The sequence below is a fragment of the Ambystoma mexicanum genome, chromosome 9, assembly GCF_040938575.1.
Source record: "Ambystoma mexicanum isolate Mex_15411 chromosome 9, UKY_AmexF1_1, whole genome shotgun sequence".
Lineage (NCBI taxonomy): Eukaryota > Metazoa > Chordata > Amphibia > Caudata > Ambystomatidae > Ambystoma > Ambystoma mexicanum.
The window spans coordinates 289,181,285-289,200,865 of record NC_090931.1 but is presented as its reverse complement, the minus strand read 5'-3'; the positions used below and the strand labels follow the sequence as shown (position 1 = coordinate 289,200,865).

General features: G+C 45.7%; 1 protein-coding gene across 3 annotated transcripts in view; it reads right to left on the bottom strand.

The window, feature by feature from the left end:
* Positions 1–1,450: 1,450 nt before the first annotated feature.
* The window catches only part of HEATR6 (HEAT repeat containing 6), a 1,218,923-nt gene continuing 1,200,792 nt past the window's right edge, over positions 1,451–19,581 (bottom strand). For all 3 annotated transcript variants that reach the window (XM_069614663.1, XM_069614664.1, XM_069614665.1), the window contains one exon: positions 1,451–2,073. In XM_069614663.1, the coding sequence (XP_069470764.1) occupies positions 1,532–2,073 (542 nt within the window). In that variant the 3' untranslated portion in view covers positions 1,451–1,531. The remainder of the gene's footprint in view (positions 2,074–19,581) is intronic.

Below are 19,581 nucleotides of genomic sequence, written 5' to 3'. Positions count from 1 at the left end.
CCCCTTGAAATGTCTGAAAAAATATTTAACAAAAAACCTATTTTAGTGCCTAAAACCTAAATTCATTCCCTGACCACATGATCTAATAAAGCAAACACTGTACACTAAGCTTCTTAATAATCAGTAGGAATGCAGACAAATCAATTCTTACTCTGTCCATCCGTTAATGCTTTATCCAAGCCCCCTGCAGGATCTATTGTTATAAAGTTAATGAGCACCAGAAATATAAATTTTACTAGACATGATACACTTACCCCGCTTCTTGCTAGTCCAAGGCTCATGGCATGGTTTGTCACTGCACTAGATCTCTTTGGCCAAGTAGGGCGACACAGTATGTACAAGTTTTCCAGGAGCTTTTCGGTTGAGACCCTGAGGCTCTTTAGGTAAAGGTTTATTACACTATCCAGAGTTTACTGATAACACCCTAATACAAAAACAATATTGGTTCTATAGCACTCGTGACCGAAAATAAAATGTTACTTACCTGTGGCATTGGCTAGTTATCTAGTGTGTATATACATATGGTCACATATGAGCATCTCATTCACCTTATACTAGAATGAGATGTCTAACCATTACACCAACCAACTACTTGAATTAAAATGAAACCATAACGTTGTGGGTGGATTGATACATTTTGCAGACAGCATGGTGACGGGCTGCAAGAGGAATACTGTCCTTGGATGACTCCAAAAAACAAGAACATTAATTAAAAGCTTAGAAGGTATTCTGAAAGACCTGTGGTTTTGTACAAGTCTCTACATTGAAAAAGGCCTCCTATGCCACTGGTGACTGAATAGAAGAAATGCAGGGTGACGCTGCTTGGGTCACAAAGCATACTTGCATGCGTCAAAAGGACATCAAACAAAGTGATCCCACAGCATGCTTGGCCAAAGAGACAGTTCATGGTTAATCATATAGCTGTACATATAATGTATCCTTGTTTATCTAGAAAGAAACACTATGGGATGTTTAGGGTCACATGACAATTTATTAGAATTGATGTAGAACATAAGGCTTGATAGAAAGGCTATTTAAAAAATAAATATATACAAAATAAATTAGATTTTGAACATAATTATTTTATGGACTATATTATCAAAGACTGATAACTCTTCAGAGCCAAAATATGGATACTCTAAATACATGCGGCAGCACAAATTGAACAGTCAATGTACAGTGGTCCAGGCATATTCCTTCAATGTTTGGGACCCTTCTCAGATTATTGCATAGATTGTGAAAGGGGATATCTGTGTTGCCAACTCACTGAAAGGGATGGTCACTGCTGCCATGTCACTCTTTGGGGTCGCAAAGTACTTGTATGTGAAAATAAAATATTTGCAAAAAACGAATTAAAAGAATTAAATAAATTGAATGGCCATGAAAAACACATTTCTGCTGGCTACATAAGAGCAAATAGGTAGGCAAAACATTTGATACAAAGAGATAGTAATGGCTAAGAATACTTTATTCTGACTTAAAAAGTGCGAAAATAGTGTTCAACAATGTAAATGAAGGGAGGGATACACTTTTAAGAACCCGTTGTTTCAATGCAGCTGCTTAAAATGGCCTCCAAGTAGGTCAACTCTGCCACCAATGTTTTCCCTTTGCCCTCCGACAAGTCCTGAATACTGCGCACATGTTCAATGGCTTTTCCCAGCATCTTGTCTCGCTCTTGGGGCTCTTTGAGAGAATCTTCCCCCTCCACCCCAGATCTCACATACTGTAATATGTATGCACGGATGGTTTCTCCTTTCTCTACAATGGTCTTCCGAATGCATGGTAGGTCATTGCTGTTTGCCAGGCTTAAGAGATGGATTAAAGCTTGGCAGATCTGTGCTCTAAGGCTAGCACAGTATTTGAACTCCAGAAAGTCTTGAGTGTCCTCACTTTTCTGCAAAGCAAGAACCAGGGCATCAAAAATATCACGGTACTGTGCGGTGTTCCCATATTGCTCTCTTTTAAGAGGTGTGGCCAGAGCCATGGCAGACTTGATGCGCACCTTGAAATTTTTGCAAGATTTCACAACTGAGGTGAGCGAATTGTAAGCTTGTGCAGTCCAAGGAGCAGTGCCTAAAATAAAACGTTATGAAAGTTCATTAGTAGATGTTTATATTTCATCATTAGTCATAATTCTACTGTACATTGAATGTATTCATTTCCTAAGATCTTTGCCCATCTAAATCTGTTTCTTTAGTTATATACAAAACAATGCAAAGTAAAACAAATGCATCATAAGAACACCCAAATTCAAGAATAGTACAAGTTACTCACCATAGCAACTTCTGTACTCCTAGTACATAGTTCCTTTTTGTCCCTATTAATGGGATATTGTCCAGGAATTGGGATGAAACTGGAATATGTTGTGTAGCAGTATAACCTTTTTGTTTTAAAAATGGTAGGGCGCATATGAAGCCATGCTCTTTCATGGGGCCACCCATGTACCTTCTCCCTGCCCCAACCGTCAGCCATGTTAACACTGCGGAACTCCATCACTTTATGAGCTGGGAGGCACATATGAAGACCTTACTCCTACTTCCAGTCCTCTTCCTATGTATTTATGGGAGATTACAAAACATTCTAAACTGGATGCACGGAACCAATTATTAGCCAAAGAGGTTCTGCAGAACTGCCTGACTGAACAGAGCGACAGATCTAGATCCTGTGTCCATGAAGTAGTGGCTGCCGAGGCACGAGGCGCAGACCAAGTAGCAGCCAGGGATTCCCTCATGGTGAACATGGTGCTGATAAGCCAGGGCATTCCTTGTTCTAGAGGGGCCTGCCAGACCTTGAAACACTCCAAAATGCAAGCAACCAGCCTATGGTTGCTTTAGAAGCCTTAAGACCAAGAGAGCACACCCAAAAGTCACAACGTGATTTACAGATGACCTGACCATCTTAGAATGATCCAGATAAAACTCGAGCGCTTTTATCACATCCAAATTGTGGCAAGTGCATTTACATCTCGTTTGTTTATTTCGGAATAAAAATCCATAGAAAGGATAAAAACAGTTCATATAAAAACAAATACAGATATTATATGAAATTACCGAACAATGCTAAAATCAATTACGATAAAATAATGTTTGTTATGCTGACACAATGGTTCCTTATTCTTAATGCCTGCTTGAGAAACGATAATAGTGGCCATCCTATAAGCGGCGCGGCAGCTCTAAAGTAAAAAGAGCCAGGCGACATATATTAAAGCCAGCCCCCTCTTATAACTGGTAATATTGTTCTAGCTCTAACCTGGCGATATGCCGTGCAGAAAAACATAGCAAGTCTTCTGATGGGGCAGAACACTTATTGTAACTTTCATCCCGGTCATCACCTGTCTAATCTGCCGTTACTACCTTGAGTGGCAGACAAGTAAATCGAGCCTTTGTGACTAGGCATCTACTCTTTAGTCTATTGGTCCACAAAAAAGAATCCTGGATTTTGTTTGCAATCAACATCTCTTCGGTTGGATGGTTTCTGCAATTCCATGCTCTCTTGCCGCTCATAGTAGGAAAATGTGATCTTGTTACTTGCTTGAGCCACTGAGTAGACAAAGCGCAAAGTTTATTTATTTTGTCATTTGTGAACCCACAGGCATCAAGGTGCTGGTTACAGGAGTTACAACAGTACAGCACATAAGCAATATGAACAGACAGGTTGAGTATCAGTGTGGCCAGGGTCGGAATGGGACACGAAATAGGCAAGGTCACCCAAAAAAAAGTGGCCCACCCCTCGCCTCAGAAAAGTGGCCCACCCGTTGCCTCATGACTCTTGACCTCTGATGACATCACCGGAAGTGATGTCATTTAACCCCATCCCAAAGTGACATCCTGGGAAGCGATGAAACATGACCTTTCACCCTTTGACAAAACAGGAAGTCTCATCAAATAGCATTGTTCCTAAGTACACTAAATTACTGTGAATCCAAGCAGACGTCCAAGGCCAAATGATAATGTTATTGTATAGCACTTACGCTTAAGCTCTTTTTTATAGAACAAATATGCATACACTATCACCCAACCTGTGTGGGTACTCATTTATCGACATAAGAAGGATGATGAAAGGCTTTTTTATTTGAAAAAATATAATTGTTTTTCTATTTTTTCTTCTTCCCAACCAGCTCAGGCATGGCCAGAAACCGGCCCGACTCCCAAGGGACGATTTCGGCCGGGGCCGAGGGGCCAATCCGACCCAGAGTGTGGCAAGTTCATGGTAGTTGCATGTCCTAGGTCTCTTGGGAGAATAACCACGTTTTGAGATGCTTCCGGAAGGCCCAACACAGGATTGATGCGATCTAAGAGGCAGTGGGGGGGGGGCATTCCAATTCTTGGCGGAAATAGCTGGGAAGCTGAGACAATCTGATCTTTGAAGTCTGAATCTCAGGGTAGTAAAACTGTGCATGTGGGATGCCTGTCTGAGTCTAGCAGACTGCTTTGTTGAACTTTAGTGAGAGGTATCTTGGGGCAGTATTCGAGAGGCATGTGTGTAATAACTAGAGTTTTCAATAGAATACAATTTACTTGCCTGGTTAGTGACAGTGTAGAGTCTAGGTAGACCCCCAGGGTTTTGACTTCACCCCAGGCTGGGATGGGGATAAGCTCGATATTGAAGTATTTGTATGCGCAATTGAAATTATTTAAGAGGATTGAGATCTGACCAGAAGCAGTTTAGTCTTGTCATTGTTGAGGCATAACATGTGTAAAGGCATCCACGCCTGGGGGGTTTGGTAGACCAAACTCAATGGGTTTGAATCAATGAGGTAGTCGCTTGTAATGGGTAAGAGTAGCCGAGTATCATCTGCATAGTTTATGTAGGGGATACCCTGGGCATCGAGGAGGTCGAAGAGGGACTTAGTGAAGATGTTGTACAATGTTGGTGAAACACATGAGCCTTGAGGGGCGCCACAAGTGACTGGGCAGGTGGAGCCGAAGCAGATGAGCACACTCTCATAGTTCTATTAGATGGAAAGGAGGAGATCCAGTCAGTTGCTTGGGTCGAAAAGTGGGCTGCTGAGGAGCAGTGTTGGCAAAGGATTTGGTGTCCCACCAAATCAAAGGGAGCTGATAGCTCAAGCAGAAGGAGGAGAGCAAGCTTGCCAGAGTCCTTGGATTCATCCACTTTGTTCTCTAAGTCAGGTAGAGCTGACTCAGTGCCATGACCAGACTGAAACCCTAATTGGAGCAGGCCCAGAAGGTTGGATTCCAGATGCATCTGGATCTGTAAGTAGGTGGCTCTGTCCAGGATTTTAAGGAGGAATGGGACTGTCATAATTGGGCAGTATTTCGTAAGGGATGTCCAGGTCAAGGGATATTTTTTTCTTTTAAATAGAGGTAGAACCCAAGTGGCTTTAAGGTTGGCTGGTACTATGCCAGAGGAAAACAAGGTGCTAAGCGTGGAGATGAATGGTGCAAGTGCTTCCGCACAGTCCTTGATAACTGTAGCTGGGCAGATGTCCCCTTGGCATCTGGAAGGAATAGGCCCTTTGATGATTTTGATTACATCCAGGTCGAGACAGGTATGAAATCAAATATATGACCATAATGCTGCGAAGCTAGGTGGTTAAGGTCAGGTTGGGCATCTGAGCTGATCAGTTTACACATGGTGAAGAGCTTGTGGGTGCTGGAGTTGGATTTGGCAATTGTAGCATTATATGTAGAAATTTTGGCTTGGAGTATTGCTCGTTTGTAGTCCTTCTATAAGGCAGTGAACTGGGCTTTGTTCTGTGTAGTCGGGTCATTCCTCCAAGTCGTTTCTGCCGTGCGTTTAGATGTCTGGAGTTCTTTGAGGTCAGGGGTGAACCAAGTGTTGAGGTGAGCAATTGATTTTGCTTAGCGATTGGCCATATGGGCTACTGTGTCAATGCAAGTGTCAGGGATTGATTGTAGGTGTCGACCATCGTAGTGGGGTCACTAGGTGTGGCTTGATAGTCCATGGGCACCTTCAGCAAAGGCGGGATGCCGGATGGGGTAATGTTCAGAGAAGTCCTTCGTAGAGTGACTGGCAGTGGTGATGGCAAGACAGGTGATAGGTTACATGTAGGTATGTTGAAGGAGATCATGTTGTGATCTGACCAAGCACAAGGCGCATAAAACACAACCTAAGTGTTACAGTTGAGGTCTGCCAGCCAATCTAGGATGCAGCCTTTGACAGGGGTGAGACTTGTGATATGCTGTGTGAAGCCTAAGACCTCAATGGTGTTTACTAAGGCAAGGACATTAGTGTCAGTTTTGTTATTGAATCCCAGGTTTAAATCACCCAGGAGGATAGTTCTAGAAGATGGCTTCGCCTCAGCAGGGAGGAGATGTGTAAGGTCATCCTCGAAGAATAGAGGTGGGCCTGGTGCCAAATAGATCAGATGAACAAGTTACTTCTTACCTGGTAACGTTCTTTCGACGAGATGTTCCTCCGACGTATTCCTTATCTTTGATAATACGTTTTCAGCTTGCTGGCCTCGGACATTTTTTCTGTAGAGGGCGCTGCGCGTCGACGTCCGCCGTGTTGATTTCCTTCGACGGCCACTGTATCAGCGCCGACGTCACCATGCCCATAAATAGCCACGCACTGCGTCCGTTGCTCAGTTCCGTTTTGTAGCATAAGAAAAGTCATGCCTGAATTGGTTAGTGACCTTGAAGGAGCGTAAGCTGCAACGACAAGGGAAGTTATCACTGCGGGGATGGTTGGGAGGGGCGATAAGGAATACGTCGGAGGGACATCCCGTCGAAAGAACGTTACCAGGTAAGAAGTAACTTGTTCTTCGAAGGGATTGTGTCCTCCGACGTATTCCTTATCTTTGATGGGATCCCATTGCAGTGGCATGTAATTGGAGGCGGGAGTGAGAGTGTTATGTATCCCTTTAGGGATGGACCAAATGTAATACGGCCTTGCCAAATCTGGTCTCTTAAGCAGTGGAGGAATCCAGATTGTAAAATCTTGTGAATGTATGTGCGGACGACCATGTGGCAGCTGCACATATGTCCCAGACCAGTACCCCTCTTTGGAGAGCCGAAGAGGCTGCGATACCCCTGGTTGAATGAGCCCTGAGATTTTGGGGTGGCTCTTTCCCTGCTAGCCTATAACATTCCAGGATGGCCAAAATAATCCACCTGGAGATGGTCTGTTTTGTTATGGGTAGTCCCAACTTGTGACCTGAATATCCTACAAATAGTTGGTCTGCTTGCCTGATCCTAGCCATTCTGCTGATGTAAAAGCTAGGAGCTCGCCTATCCTCCTCTTTCCCCGGATGGGGAGGAGGGTAGAAAGAAGGCAAGGTAATTTTCTGAGTAATATGAAATTCAGAAACCACCTTTGGGAGGAAATTAGGCTTCACCTGTAGGACAACTTTGTCCTTGTGGAAGATTGTATGCGGGGGTTTACAGGAGAGAGCTTGTAGCTCGCTCACCCTCCTAGCAGATGTTAGTGCTACCAATAGGACAGTTTTAAGCGTGAGAAATCTCAGCGCGCAAGAGTGAAGTGGTTCGAATGGAGTGCCCATTAAGAAGTTTAAGACTAAATTTAAATCCCATAAGGGAACCTGGAATGGTTTTGGAGGGTAAACATTAGTTAGTCCCTTGAGAAATTGTACCACTAGAGGAATTTTGAAATACGATGGTTCCTCCGCAGTGCGCTTGAAGATAGAAAGCGCTGCAAGATAGCCTTTTACAGTGCCCACTTGAAGGCCTGAGTTTGCCAAGTAGAGTAGAAACGATAACACCGTTGGTGTACCACATGAAAAAGGGTCGTGACAATATAGTTTTTAAAACATGAATGAGACTCAGAGCCAATACGTAGGGTGTGGATTACCACGAGAATCCTTTTCTTTTATTTATTTATTTTTTTAACAAATGTTTTCTTTCTCTCTTTTATAGATTGAAAAGGATACGTCTTTTCTTGAACGAGGTGAACTTCAGCAGGAATATGTGGCCACTTTAAATTCAGGTAAGAGTCTATTGATGAATATTTCAAACTTTTCTTTCATTGAACTCTTTAAAACTATGACTTTAATGTCTCTTTTCTTTGGGTTTTCTTACTTTTTGTTCTTTAATGCCTTCTCCACTGACCTGTCTATGTCTCTCCCTCTGTTATCACTTTCTTAACTCCCTTGTGGTTTCAGAACTCTGGTTTGCATAAGTCTCTTAGTTGCTGCAAGTGATATGTTTATTGGATTGTCCCTTTACATGCTCTATTTCTGCTGATATCTTCCTGTTCTAACACACTGAAGCTGGACAGCTTGGGAGCAGCTCTTTCATTATTTCCACTTGTCAAAGCTTGGTCTTCTGGTATGGATGCTTAGTATCTTTCCAAAGCGATTTATACTTCCTCTCTCTCGCTCTCTTTCTGAGCAGTAACTCTCTCGCCCTTTATTTTGCCCTGTTTGACTTCGCCTTCTCTCATCAACGTTGGGTGAGACATATGCTTACTTTCGTCCAGTCTGTATCTCCCCTTCACTGTCTCACTGACTCTTTCTCTTTAAAAATAACGTTGGCGCAATGGCGCTTATTTCATAACTTCAATTTACTCTGAAGATCTCGACATCCGTGAGATCTTCAGTAAGTGCGCAACGGCGCTAACTTCAACAATCACCCGGCGACAACTGTCGCTCGAATCCCCTCTCTCCTTAACGTTGAACACGAAGCATTCGCTCTCTCTCTCTCTCTCTGTTTCACTCACCTCCGATAGCTTTGTGTATTGTAGATTGGAAATCTAAAACCGGCAGCGTGAAGCTACTTTGTTTCGGCTCGTCGGGAATCGCCTCGTCAGTTTCCCCATTCGTTGTCAGCCGGCTTTTTATTCCACGAAGCAACGTCTCTGCAGCTCGCCGGGAATCGCCTCGTCAGTTTCACCACTCGTTCTCCCGACGGCCTTCAATGCTGCGAAGCAACGTCTCTGCCGTTCACGTTCTGACTTTTACACTTTCCTTTTTCCGATCTGTTTTTCTTTTTTTTTCTCCTTCTATCCGACGACGTGTTTCCATCAGCTGTTCCTCTCACCTCAATAAGCCCACGTCCAACCCTCGTCCTCCGCATTCTCCCCCTCACGAGACGTTTCCTAGGCAACCCAAACAGAGTGAAAAACATTAGAGGAAAGTCCATACATCTGTGGCTTCCTGGTCTTCCTGAATGAACTAATGTCTATATATTTTACTACCCATTCATATTCTGCGATCACCTGTATAGACTAACTTCGTCACACCCCCTCTACTAAGCCCTTACGCTCGGGAAGGGTTTCTGCTCTGGACAAGAAATCAGCCTGTGAAAGCATCTTCCCCGGTTGGTGAATAGTTTTAAATGAGAAGGGCTGAAGGGAAAGGAACCACCTCAACACTCTTTGGTTCGAGTCTTTGTTTCGGGATAACCAAACTAACGGTGCATGGTCAGTTATCAGTGTAAACTCTCGACCAAGTAGGTAGTACCTAAGTGTTTCAATGGCCCACTTGACTGCCAAACATTCCTTCTCGATGGTTGGGTAGCTTAGTTCATGAGGTAGCAACTTTCTACTTATGAATAGTATAGGCCTTTCTCTTCCTCCTTCATTTTGGTAAAGTACTGCCCCAAGTCCTGTACCTGAAGCATCCGTTTGTAGAACAAATGGTGCACTAAAATCAGGACAGTGTAAAACTGCCTGATTGGTTAGAGCTTCTTTTAAGCCATTGAAGGCCCTTAGGGTTTCAACCGTTTTCCAAGCTTTTCTATTCCCAGTGGGTTTTTTTAATAAGTCTGTTAAAGGAGAAGCCAACGTGGAAAAATGCGGAATAAACCTTCTGTAGTACCCCACAAACCCCAGAAGGGCCCTTACTTGCTTCGGGGTTTCAGGGAATTTTAATTGCTTTATGGCCTTCACTTTCTCCTCTTGTGGCTTTATCATCCCTTGACCCACATAATATCCCAGATATTTCGTATGAAAGGTTGCCACATGAGTCTTCTTGGGGTTTATGTGCAATCCGGCCCCTCTCAGAGTCTCAAACATCTTCCGTAGATGGATTAGATGCTCCTCCCAGCTCTGACTGAAAATGATAATGTCATCCAGATATGCTCCTACATAACTTTCATGTCCTTTTACTAGATGGGTTCATCAACCTCTGAAATGTTGCCGGAGCCCCATGTAGGCCAAAGGGTAGTACCGTGAATTGATATAATCCAGTAGGTGTTGCAAATGCCGTCTTTTCTTTGTCCGATGGTAACAAAGGAATCTGCCAATAACCTTTGGTTAGATCAATGGTAGTTAGAACCTTGGCCTTCCCCAGGTTATTCAAGAGGTCCTCTATTCGTGGCATTGGGTAGGGATCAAATTTGGAAACTTCATTTACTTTCCGGAAATCCATACAAAATCTTACGGTGCCGTCTGCCTTCGGTACTAAGACCACCGGAGAGCTCCAGTCACTGTATGAAGGTTCGATGATCCCTAAATCTAACATTTCCTTCACTTCTTGGTTGATAGCTTGTATCTTTGCCTCAGGAATTCGGTAGGGTCTGAGACGAACTATAGAGCCGGGTTTGGTGGTTATGTGATGACATGTTAGATTAGTTCTCCCTGGAAGAGAAGAAAAGATTTCTGCAAACTCTTGCAAGAGATGGGACAGCTCAGTCTTTTCGGCAGATTTCAGTTCAGGGTTGATATTCAAACTTTCAACTCCTATTCTTTCTTTAAGCTGGGGAAAATGTTCTTCCGATGAGGGTTCACTAGAAATCATCGCTATAGGTTGAATAGGTGGTATCCATTTTTTTAGTAAATTGACATGATATGTTTGGCACGACAGTCTAGTACCAGGTTGTTTCACTTTGTATGTTAATGGTCCTAACACTTCTTGAATCTCAAAAGGCCCCTTCCAGGTAGCCAACATCTTATTGTCCGAAGTGGGCAGTAGTACCAAGACCTGATCTCCTGTGTTAAAGGTACGTAGCTGTGCCTTTTGATTGTAATACCTTTCTTGGTTTATCTGAGCTTGGAGAAGGTTATTGCTAGCGATAGCCTGCAGTTTCTCTATCCTCTCCCGTAATTGGGAGGCATATTCGGTCAACGATACCTCATTATCCACCTGCTCTTCCCAGTTTTCCCTCAACACAACTAATAGAGTCCTTACCGGTCTTCCGAACAACAGTTCGAAGGGTGAAAACCCTGTTGACGACTGGGGAGTGTTCCTCAGGGACATCAATATCCAGGGTAGCATTCTGTCCCAGTCTTTGTTCTCTGGCGAGGTTGTCTTCCGTAACATTTGTTTGATTGTTTGGTTATAGCGTTCCACTAAACCATCGGTCTGTGGGTGATATACTGCTGTCTTTAAATGTTCAATTTTTAGGGTTTCACAGACTTGCTTCAGAACGTTGGACATGAAGTTGGTTCCACGGTCCGTGACAATTTCTCTAGGAATTCCCACTCGTCCAATGAAGGGAACTAGGACATCACATATTTGTTGCGTATTTGTTGCCTTTAGGGGAAAAGCTTCCGGATACCTTGTAGCATAGTCTACAATAACAAGTATGTATTTATGACCTCTTCTGGTCGGCTCCATGGGTCCGACAACATCAAGTCCTATTCGGCTGAAGGGTTCAAGTACCAACGGCATAGGTTGCAAAGGTGCCTTTTTGATGTTCGCTCTATTTTTCTTTTGACACTCCTCGCATGACTGACAAAATCTAGCCACCTGCTGGTATATCCCTGGCCAGTAGAATCTATCCAAAATCTTCTTAGAGGTCTTTTCGGTTCCGAGATGTCCCTCCCCGACCTGTAAATGAGCGACTTCTAGAACCGTTGTATAATATTTGCTTGGTACCAACAACTGCTTCAACACATCTCCACTCCTAGATTGACTCACTCTATACAGTAGCCCCTTTTCCTTGATGAAATGAGGACCTTCTCCATGTGAAACCTCTTTAGCCCGCTCTCGTGCATATTGGAGTAATGGATCTAGGTCCTGAGCGGTTCTGAAACTATCGCCCTCCTCATTCAACCTCCAATCTACGGATACTGGACACACATTCTTAGTTCTCCACTCCTCCTTCATCCTTCTCCTTAGTTTCCGACTCTTCTGAGGTTTGGGGCACGGGGAGGTTATTTCCTCTCCATGAAAAGGGGCCATTTCCCACCAGCTCTTCTCAATCTCATGAATTAGTTTAGAGAATTTCGGCAGATCGGAGCCAATCAGTAAGGGCTTCGGTAGACTGGGTAGTACCGCTGCTTTCACTCCGACTGTTTCTCCACCCACCCTAATTTGTATCTTTCTTGCAGGGTAAACTTTTATATCCCCATGCACACATCTAATAGGAATTTCCCCTGTTGAATGAGGACTATCACCTACCAGTTCTGATGTCACCGCTGTCTGTAGACTTCCTGAATCAACTAGGGCGGTGGTAGGCTTCCCGTCGACCTCCGCCTCACAGGTATACAAATATTGAGACTGTCTTCCGTGTAAAGTTTCCGGGTAGTCTCTTTCTTTCATAGATTCAAGTACACTCACATCCATTGGTTCTGGTTTTGGTTTCTTTGGACAGAATCTGGCGAGGTGTCCCCATTCTCCACAATCAAAGCATTGTGGGCCTCGAATAGACGTTGTCGCTGTACGATAATTTGAGGGTCCCTCACTGCTAGGTCTGATCCGGAGGTTCTCCCCTTCGGGCTTCCTCAACATAGAATGAGGCCATCTTGGTTGGTGTGTGGGTTTATTCATCATGACGTGTGGTTTAGAACTTGATGCGTAGGTCAACACCCGGCCCTGTCCTGCCTTTTGATATGCTGCCGCTACTTCCACTGCCTCCAACAACGATAATCGATGGTGTTGTTTGACCCATCGTTGTACTGGGCCGGGTAGTCCTTCTATGAATTGCTCCAAGATGACCTTTTCCAATATCTCAGCCGGTGAAGACACAGTGGGTTGTAATCACTTCTCGGCCAGTTCCTTCACTCGGTAGAACAACTGTCTTGGGGTCTCCTCTCCCCCCAGTTTAACCTCTCTGAACTTGATGCGATAGGTCTCCTCATCGTGTCCCATACGTTCTAGGACCACCTTCTTCATGTCTCCATATGTGGTGTCCCCCGTGGGATTTGCGATCTGATAAGCTGACTGCATCTCACCGGTCATCAATGGTGCGATGTAGTGGCACCATCTCTCGGTAGGCCATTGGGCATTTCGAGCGACCCTCTCGAAGTTTACGAAGAAATGGGCTGGGTCTTCTCCTACTGAGTATTTTTGTAATACTGAAGTAGGGACTTGGGGATTATTCCTGATATTTGTGACTTCCAACAACTGCGCTTGCTGCATTTGTAATGCCTGTTGAAACGCTAATCTATCTGCTTGTGCTTGCTGATTCTGCATTTGTATGGCTTGTTGTAGCATCTGTTGTCCCTCGGAAAGGGTCTTAATGAGGTCCTCCATGACGTTCTCAGGATCCCACTTCTGACACCACTTGTGACAATATAGTTTTTAAAACATGAATGAGACTCAGAGCCAATACGTAGGGTGTGGATTACCACGAGAATCCTTTTCTTTTATTTATTTATTTTTTTAACAAATGTTTTCTTTCTCTCTTTTATAGATTGAAAAGGATACGTCTTTTCTTGAACGAGGTGAACTTCAGCAGGAATATGTGGCCACTTTAAATTCAGGTAAGAGTCTATTGATGAATATTTCAAACTTTTCTTTCATTGAACTCTTTAAAACTATGACTTTAATGTCTCTTTTCTTTGGGTTTTCTTACTTTTTGTTCTTTAATGCCTTCTCCACTGACCTGTCTATGTCTCTCCCTCTGTTATCACTTTCTTAACTCCCTTGTGGTTTCAGAACTCTGGTTTGCATAAGTCTCTTAGTTGCTGCAAGTGATATGTTTATTGGATTGTCCCTTTACATGCTCTATTTCTGCTGATATCTTCCTGTTCTAACACACTGAAGCTGGACAGCTTGGGAGCAGCTCTTTCATTATTTCCACTTGTCAAAGCTTGGTCTTCTGGTATGGATGCTTAGTATCTTTCCAAAGCGATTTATACTTCCTCTCTCTCGCTCTCTTTCTGAGCAGTAACTCTCTCGCCCTTTATTTTGCCCTGTTTGACTTCGCCTTCTCTCATCAACGTTGGGTGAGACATATGCTTACTTTCGTCCAGTCTGTATCTCCCCTTCACTGTCTCACTGACTCTTTCTCTTTAAAAATAACGTTGGCGCAACGGCGCTTATTTCATAACTTCAATTTACTCTGAAGATCTCGACATCCGTGAGATCTTCAGTAAGTGCGCAACGGCGCTAACTTCAACAATCACCCGGCGACAACGGTCGCTCGAATCCCCTCTCTCCTTAACGTTGAACACGAAGCATTCGCTCTCTCTCTCTCTCTGTTTCACTCACCTCCGATAGCTTTGTGTATTGTAGATTGGAAATCTAAAACCGGCAGCGTGAAGCTACTTTGTTTCGGCTCGTCGGGAATCGCCTCGTCAGTTTCCCCATTCGTTGTCAGCCGGCTTTTTATTCCACGAAGCAACGTCTCTGCAGCTCGCCGGGAATCGCCTCGTCAGTTTCACCACTCGTTCTCCGACGGCCTTCAATGCTGCGAAGCAACGTCTCTGCCGTTCACGTTCTGACTTTTACACTTTCCTTTTTCCGATCTGTTTTTCTTTTTTTTTCTCCTTCTATCCGACGACGTGTTTCCATCAGCTGTTCCTCTCACCTCAATAAGCCCACGTCCAACCCTCGTCCTCCGCATTCTCCCCCTCACGAGACGTTTCCTAGGCAACCCAAACAGAGTGAAAAACATTAGAGGAAAGTCCATACATCTGTGGCTTCCTGGTCTTCCTGAATGAACTAATGTCTATATATTTTACTACCCATTTATATTCTGCGATCACCTGTATAGACTAACTTCGTCACAGGAGGGTAAACATTAGTTAGTCCCTTGAGAAATTGTACCACTAGAGGAATTTTGAAATACGATGGTTCCTCCGCAGTGCGCTTGAAGATAGAAAGCGCTGCAAGATAGCCTTTTACAGTGCCCACTTGAAGGCCTGAGTTTGCCAAGTAGAGTAGAAACGATAACACCGTTGGTGTACCACATGAAAAAGGGTCGATATTCTCTTCCCTACACCAGCTGCAAAATTTGTTCCAACGGCAGCGGTATAAAGACTTTGTTGCCGGTCTTCTGACCGAAAGCAACACCTCCATGACGTCATCAGGGAGATCCCAATCCTTGTACCTCAACCTTTCAGAAGCCAAGCGTGAAGGTTGAGGGTTCTGGTGTCTGGATGGAGAACCTGACCTCCCTTCTGCGAGAGAAGATTCTCTTTGAGTGGAAGACGGACTGGAGGACAGATGGACATATCTAGAAGGTCCGGGTACCACGTTCTCCTGGCCCAATCCGGGGCAATTAGGATCATGGTTTTCCGGAATCTTCTCAACCTCCTGATCATTTGAGGAATAACAGGGACTGGAGGGAACGAGTAAAGGAGTGGAAACTCCCAGTCCACTACGAACGCGTCTCCTAGAGCTCCTCTCGGGGGAAATTCCCTTGGACAGAACAGATCGCACTTCCTGTTGGTGCTGGTGGCGAACAGATCCACCTGAGGGGTTCCCCAAAGGGCGAAGATCTCTTGAAGGACTTCCTGAGCTAGCTCCCACTCGTGGGAGACTGTGCTCTGCCTGCTCAGAAAGTTCGCTGTCAAGTTCTTCGCTCCGGCTAGGTGGACTGCCGATAGAGAGATTCCTTCTTGGATAGCCCAAAACCAGAGCGGCAGTGATCCTACGCCTCCTCTTTTGTTGAGGTGGTGCATGGCCACCGTGTTGTCCGTCATTATCAGGACATTTCTCCCCTGTACTGATGGCAGGAAAGCTTTCAGTGCTAGTCTGATTGCTCTCAGCTCTAATAGGTTGATGTGTAGTCTGGACTCCGATGGAGACCAACGACCGCTGATGGTCAGGTCGCTGGAATGGGCTCCCCTCCCCGTGTTATCTCCGGCCATGGTTGCCAAAACAGTTCTCCTTTCAAGATGTTCTCTGGATAGGCCCACCATTGAAGGTCGCGGGCTACCTTGTCCGGAATCTGGAGGAGATCCGTCATTCTCCCTGAGAATTGCGACCACTGACTTCTCAGTGTCCGCTGAAGAGATCTCATTCTCAGGCGAGCCTCTGGCACAAAGAAGATGCAGGATGCCATGAGGCCTAGCAACCTCAAAAAGTCGAAGGCTGGGAGACGTTGAGCATTTTGAAACTTGGTGACCATCTGTAGAATATCTTGAGCCCTCACCTCTGGTGACGAGGCTTTTCCCAGTGAAGTTTCCAGTACCGCTCCAATGAACTGGAGTCTCTGTGATGGTATCATCTGTGACTTCTTTAAATTGAGGGAGAAGCTCAGTCTGTGAAGGAAGTGGCAGACATAATCTAGCTGCGCCTGGGCCTGTTCCGAAGATACAGCCCTGATCAGCCAGTCGTCCAGGTAGGGGTAGACGTGGATCCCTTCCCTCCTTAGACTCGCCTCCACTACCGACATCAGCTTGGTGAAGATCCTCGGGGCAGAGGTCAGCCCAAATGGCAGAACTCAAAATTGATAGTGAGAGTCGCCAATTGCGAACCTCAGGTATTTCCTGTGTTTGAGATGGATTGGCAAATGGAAATAAGCAACCTGAAGGTCCAGAGATACCAGCCAGTCCTGGAGCTGGAGGGCCTGAAGGATCTGAGAGCGAGTTACCATCTTGAACTTGTCCTTCCTGAGGAACTTGTTCAATTCTCGTAAGTCCAGGATGGGTACTCAGTCCTCCGTCCTTCTTTGGTATGAGAAAGTAGGGGGGAGTACCAGCCCTTGTTCCTTTCCGCTACAGGTACCGGTTCTATGGCACCTTTCTCTAGCAGGTCTATAATTTCCTGCAAGAGGAGCGGATCTGAAACTTTCAGAGAGCTGTTCCCCGGTGGATGACTCTGAGGAATGTGTAGAAAGGGTAGGCAGTAACCTTGGGCAACTGTTTCCAATGCCCAAGCATCTGAGGTTATAGCCTGCCATTCTGTCAGATGGTGAGTTAACCTGCCCCCTACAGGTGTATTGTGTGGAAAGGCCTCCGAGTGGTTTGGGGGCGGCTGATGCAGATGCCGAGGGTAAAGAGGCACCTGCTGCTGCTGCGGCCTTAGTACTTTTGACCCGTCCACCTCGGGTGGATCTCCTTTGGCCTCTGAGCCGGCTGTCCTCTGCCTTTCCCGAATGCGGACTAATAGCGAAAGGACTTTCCTCTTCCAGAGGTTCCCGAGGGGCGAAAAGAAGGTTGGCGGATAGCAGCTCCTAAAGATTTTGCTGCTGCTTTAGAAGTCTGTAACTTTTCCAGATGTCATCAGCCTTTTTCCCCGAATAATGAAGAGCCGTCAAAGGGCATATTCAAAAGTCTGGCCTGTACATCTGGAGCAAAGCCCGACTTTCGCAACCACGGATTCCTGCGGATTGTCGTACTTGCCACCATGGCCCTGCTGATACTGTCAGCGGAATCGATACCAGTTTGAAGTGATTCGCACATGGCATCCTTGCCATCTTTAATAATGTTAAGGAAGGCTTCCTTTTCCTCTCCTTCGGGTATGCAGTCAGCCGCTGATGAAGCACACTCCCACAGTGTGTGACTGAACCTGGCGAGCGTACAGGTGGCGTTGATGGACTTCAACGCCATACTACAGGCAGAGAAAACTTTTTTTGCCATAGAGTCGTGCCTCTTGTCATCTCTATCCTGTGGGACAGTAGGGTAAGCGGTCCTACTGCTAGATGAAGTTGCCGCTTGAACCACCAGGCTCTCTGGAGTCGGGTGTTTTGACAAGTATTCAGGGTCAGCAGCCGCTACCCTATATTTGGTTGACAATCTTTTATTGACTGCAGGGATAACTTTGGGAGTTTCACAATTAGATGCAATTTTCCTTTGTAAGGCTGCATGGAAGGGGACCACCGGGTCCTCCTGTGGGCCTTTGTCTAATATATCTGTTAGGTCGTCCTGTTGAAAAACAGGTGAAGGCGCAGACCAACCCATAAACCCAATAATTCTTGCCATCAGGGTTCTATAGGGCATTTCGGCATGTTCCCCTGGGTCTGGCTTAACAAATTCCACTTCTGGGGAAGTGTCCAGCCCACTTGCCTCATGTAGTGACTCCTGTAGTTCCTTCAGCCTTCTTTCCTCAGAGGTGAAATCCTCTGCAATAGGCGGTGTGGTCCTCTGTAACCCGAATGTTTCCTGGTCAGAATCTTCCCCCTCTTCATAAATTGAAGAAAGTCCAGGGTACTCTGACCTCTGAAATGGAGTAAAACCCATCTCTAAGGCAGAAGGAGCCAAACTCGTCGTTATTGGATGAGAAAACGTCGATGTCGTTGAAGGCGATGTAACAGGCTTCGAAGGCGCCGAAAACAGCATAAAAAAAACTGGAAGGGTTCTCGAAGAACTCGAGAAGATCGCGATCCTACTCGAGGGCCTCGACGACGGTCTCAGCGTCGTGCCGGAGGCCCTTGAAATCACCGTTCGCTGTGGAGTGGCCTTGGTCCTCTCTTTCATCGGCGTCGACATCGAGTCGATCGACCGATGCGTCGAGGAACCCTTTGACAACGGCGTCGATGGCGCCGATCTGTGCGTCGAAGGAATCTTCGACGACGGCGTCGAAGACGGTGCCTTCTTACCCGATGGCTCATGGCGCTCTCGGGTGGAATGTTTCGCCGGGTGCTGCGACTCGCGGCGTTTTGATTTTTTGGGTTTTTCACCCAGGGTATCACCCTCAGCTGTCTTCGAGGGGGTCGAGGCCGCGTTCTCGAAGACGCTTAACATTTTCTTTCTGAATTCCTCCCACTCAGCTTGAGAACTGGGTTTAGTGGGACAGGAGACCCTTTCTGGGGACGCAGAAGACGACGAGGAATGGGACCTTCGACGTCTCTTTTTTGAGTGTCTTGATCTCGACGAATGGTGGGAGCTGCTTCGAGATCTAGAATGGGAATGTTTTTGAAGGCGAGGAGACGAATGCCTCGACTCAGCCGACGAAACTTTCGAGGAGGTTTTGGTTGACTTACCTCTCTCGAGCTTCCCCTTGCACTCCTTCAAGGCTTTCGCCGTCATGGACATGCAGTCCTCACACTCCGAACAATGGTGCTCGGATCCCAAGCACCATAAGCAGATCCTGTGTGGATCCGTTATTGACATTTTTTTACCGCAGTCTCGACATTTCTTGAATCCGGATTGCGCCGTCGTCGGTTCTGATGAAGAAGCCATCGAGAACGATAAGGTATTTTCAAGTAGAAATAGATAGTTATCCTGACTGAACTGAGCAACGACGTTCCGAGGCCCCACGAAGCGCGGAAAAACGGAACTAAGCAAAGGACGCAGCGCGTGGCTATTTATGGGCATGGTGACGTCGGCGCCGATATGGTGCCCGTCGAAGGACATCGACTCGGCGGACGTCGACGCGCAGCGCCCTCTACAGAAAAAATTTCCGAGGCCAGCAAGCTGAAAACGTATTATCAGGGATAAGGAATACGTCGGAGGACACAATCCCTTCAAAGAATGGTTACAGTAGATGTGTGGAAGAGGGTCAATTTGACGGTCAGCATCTCCCCTGACTGGAAGGCGAGGTTGTTAATTCCTCTGATGGCGAGGTAGTCTTTAGCTATA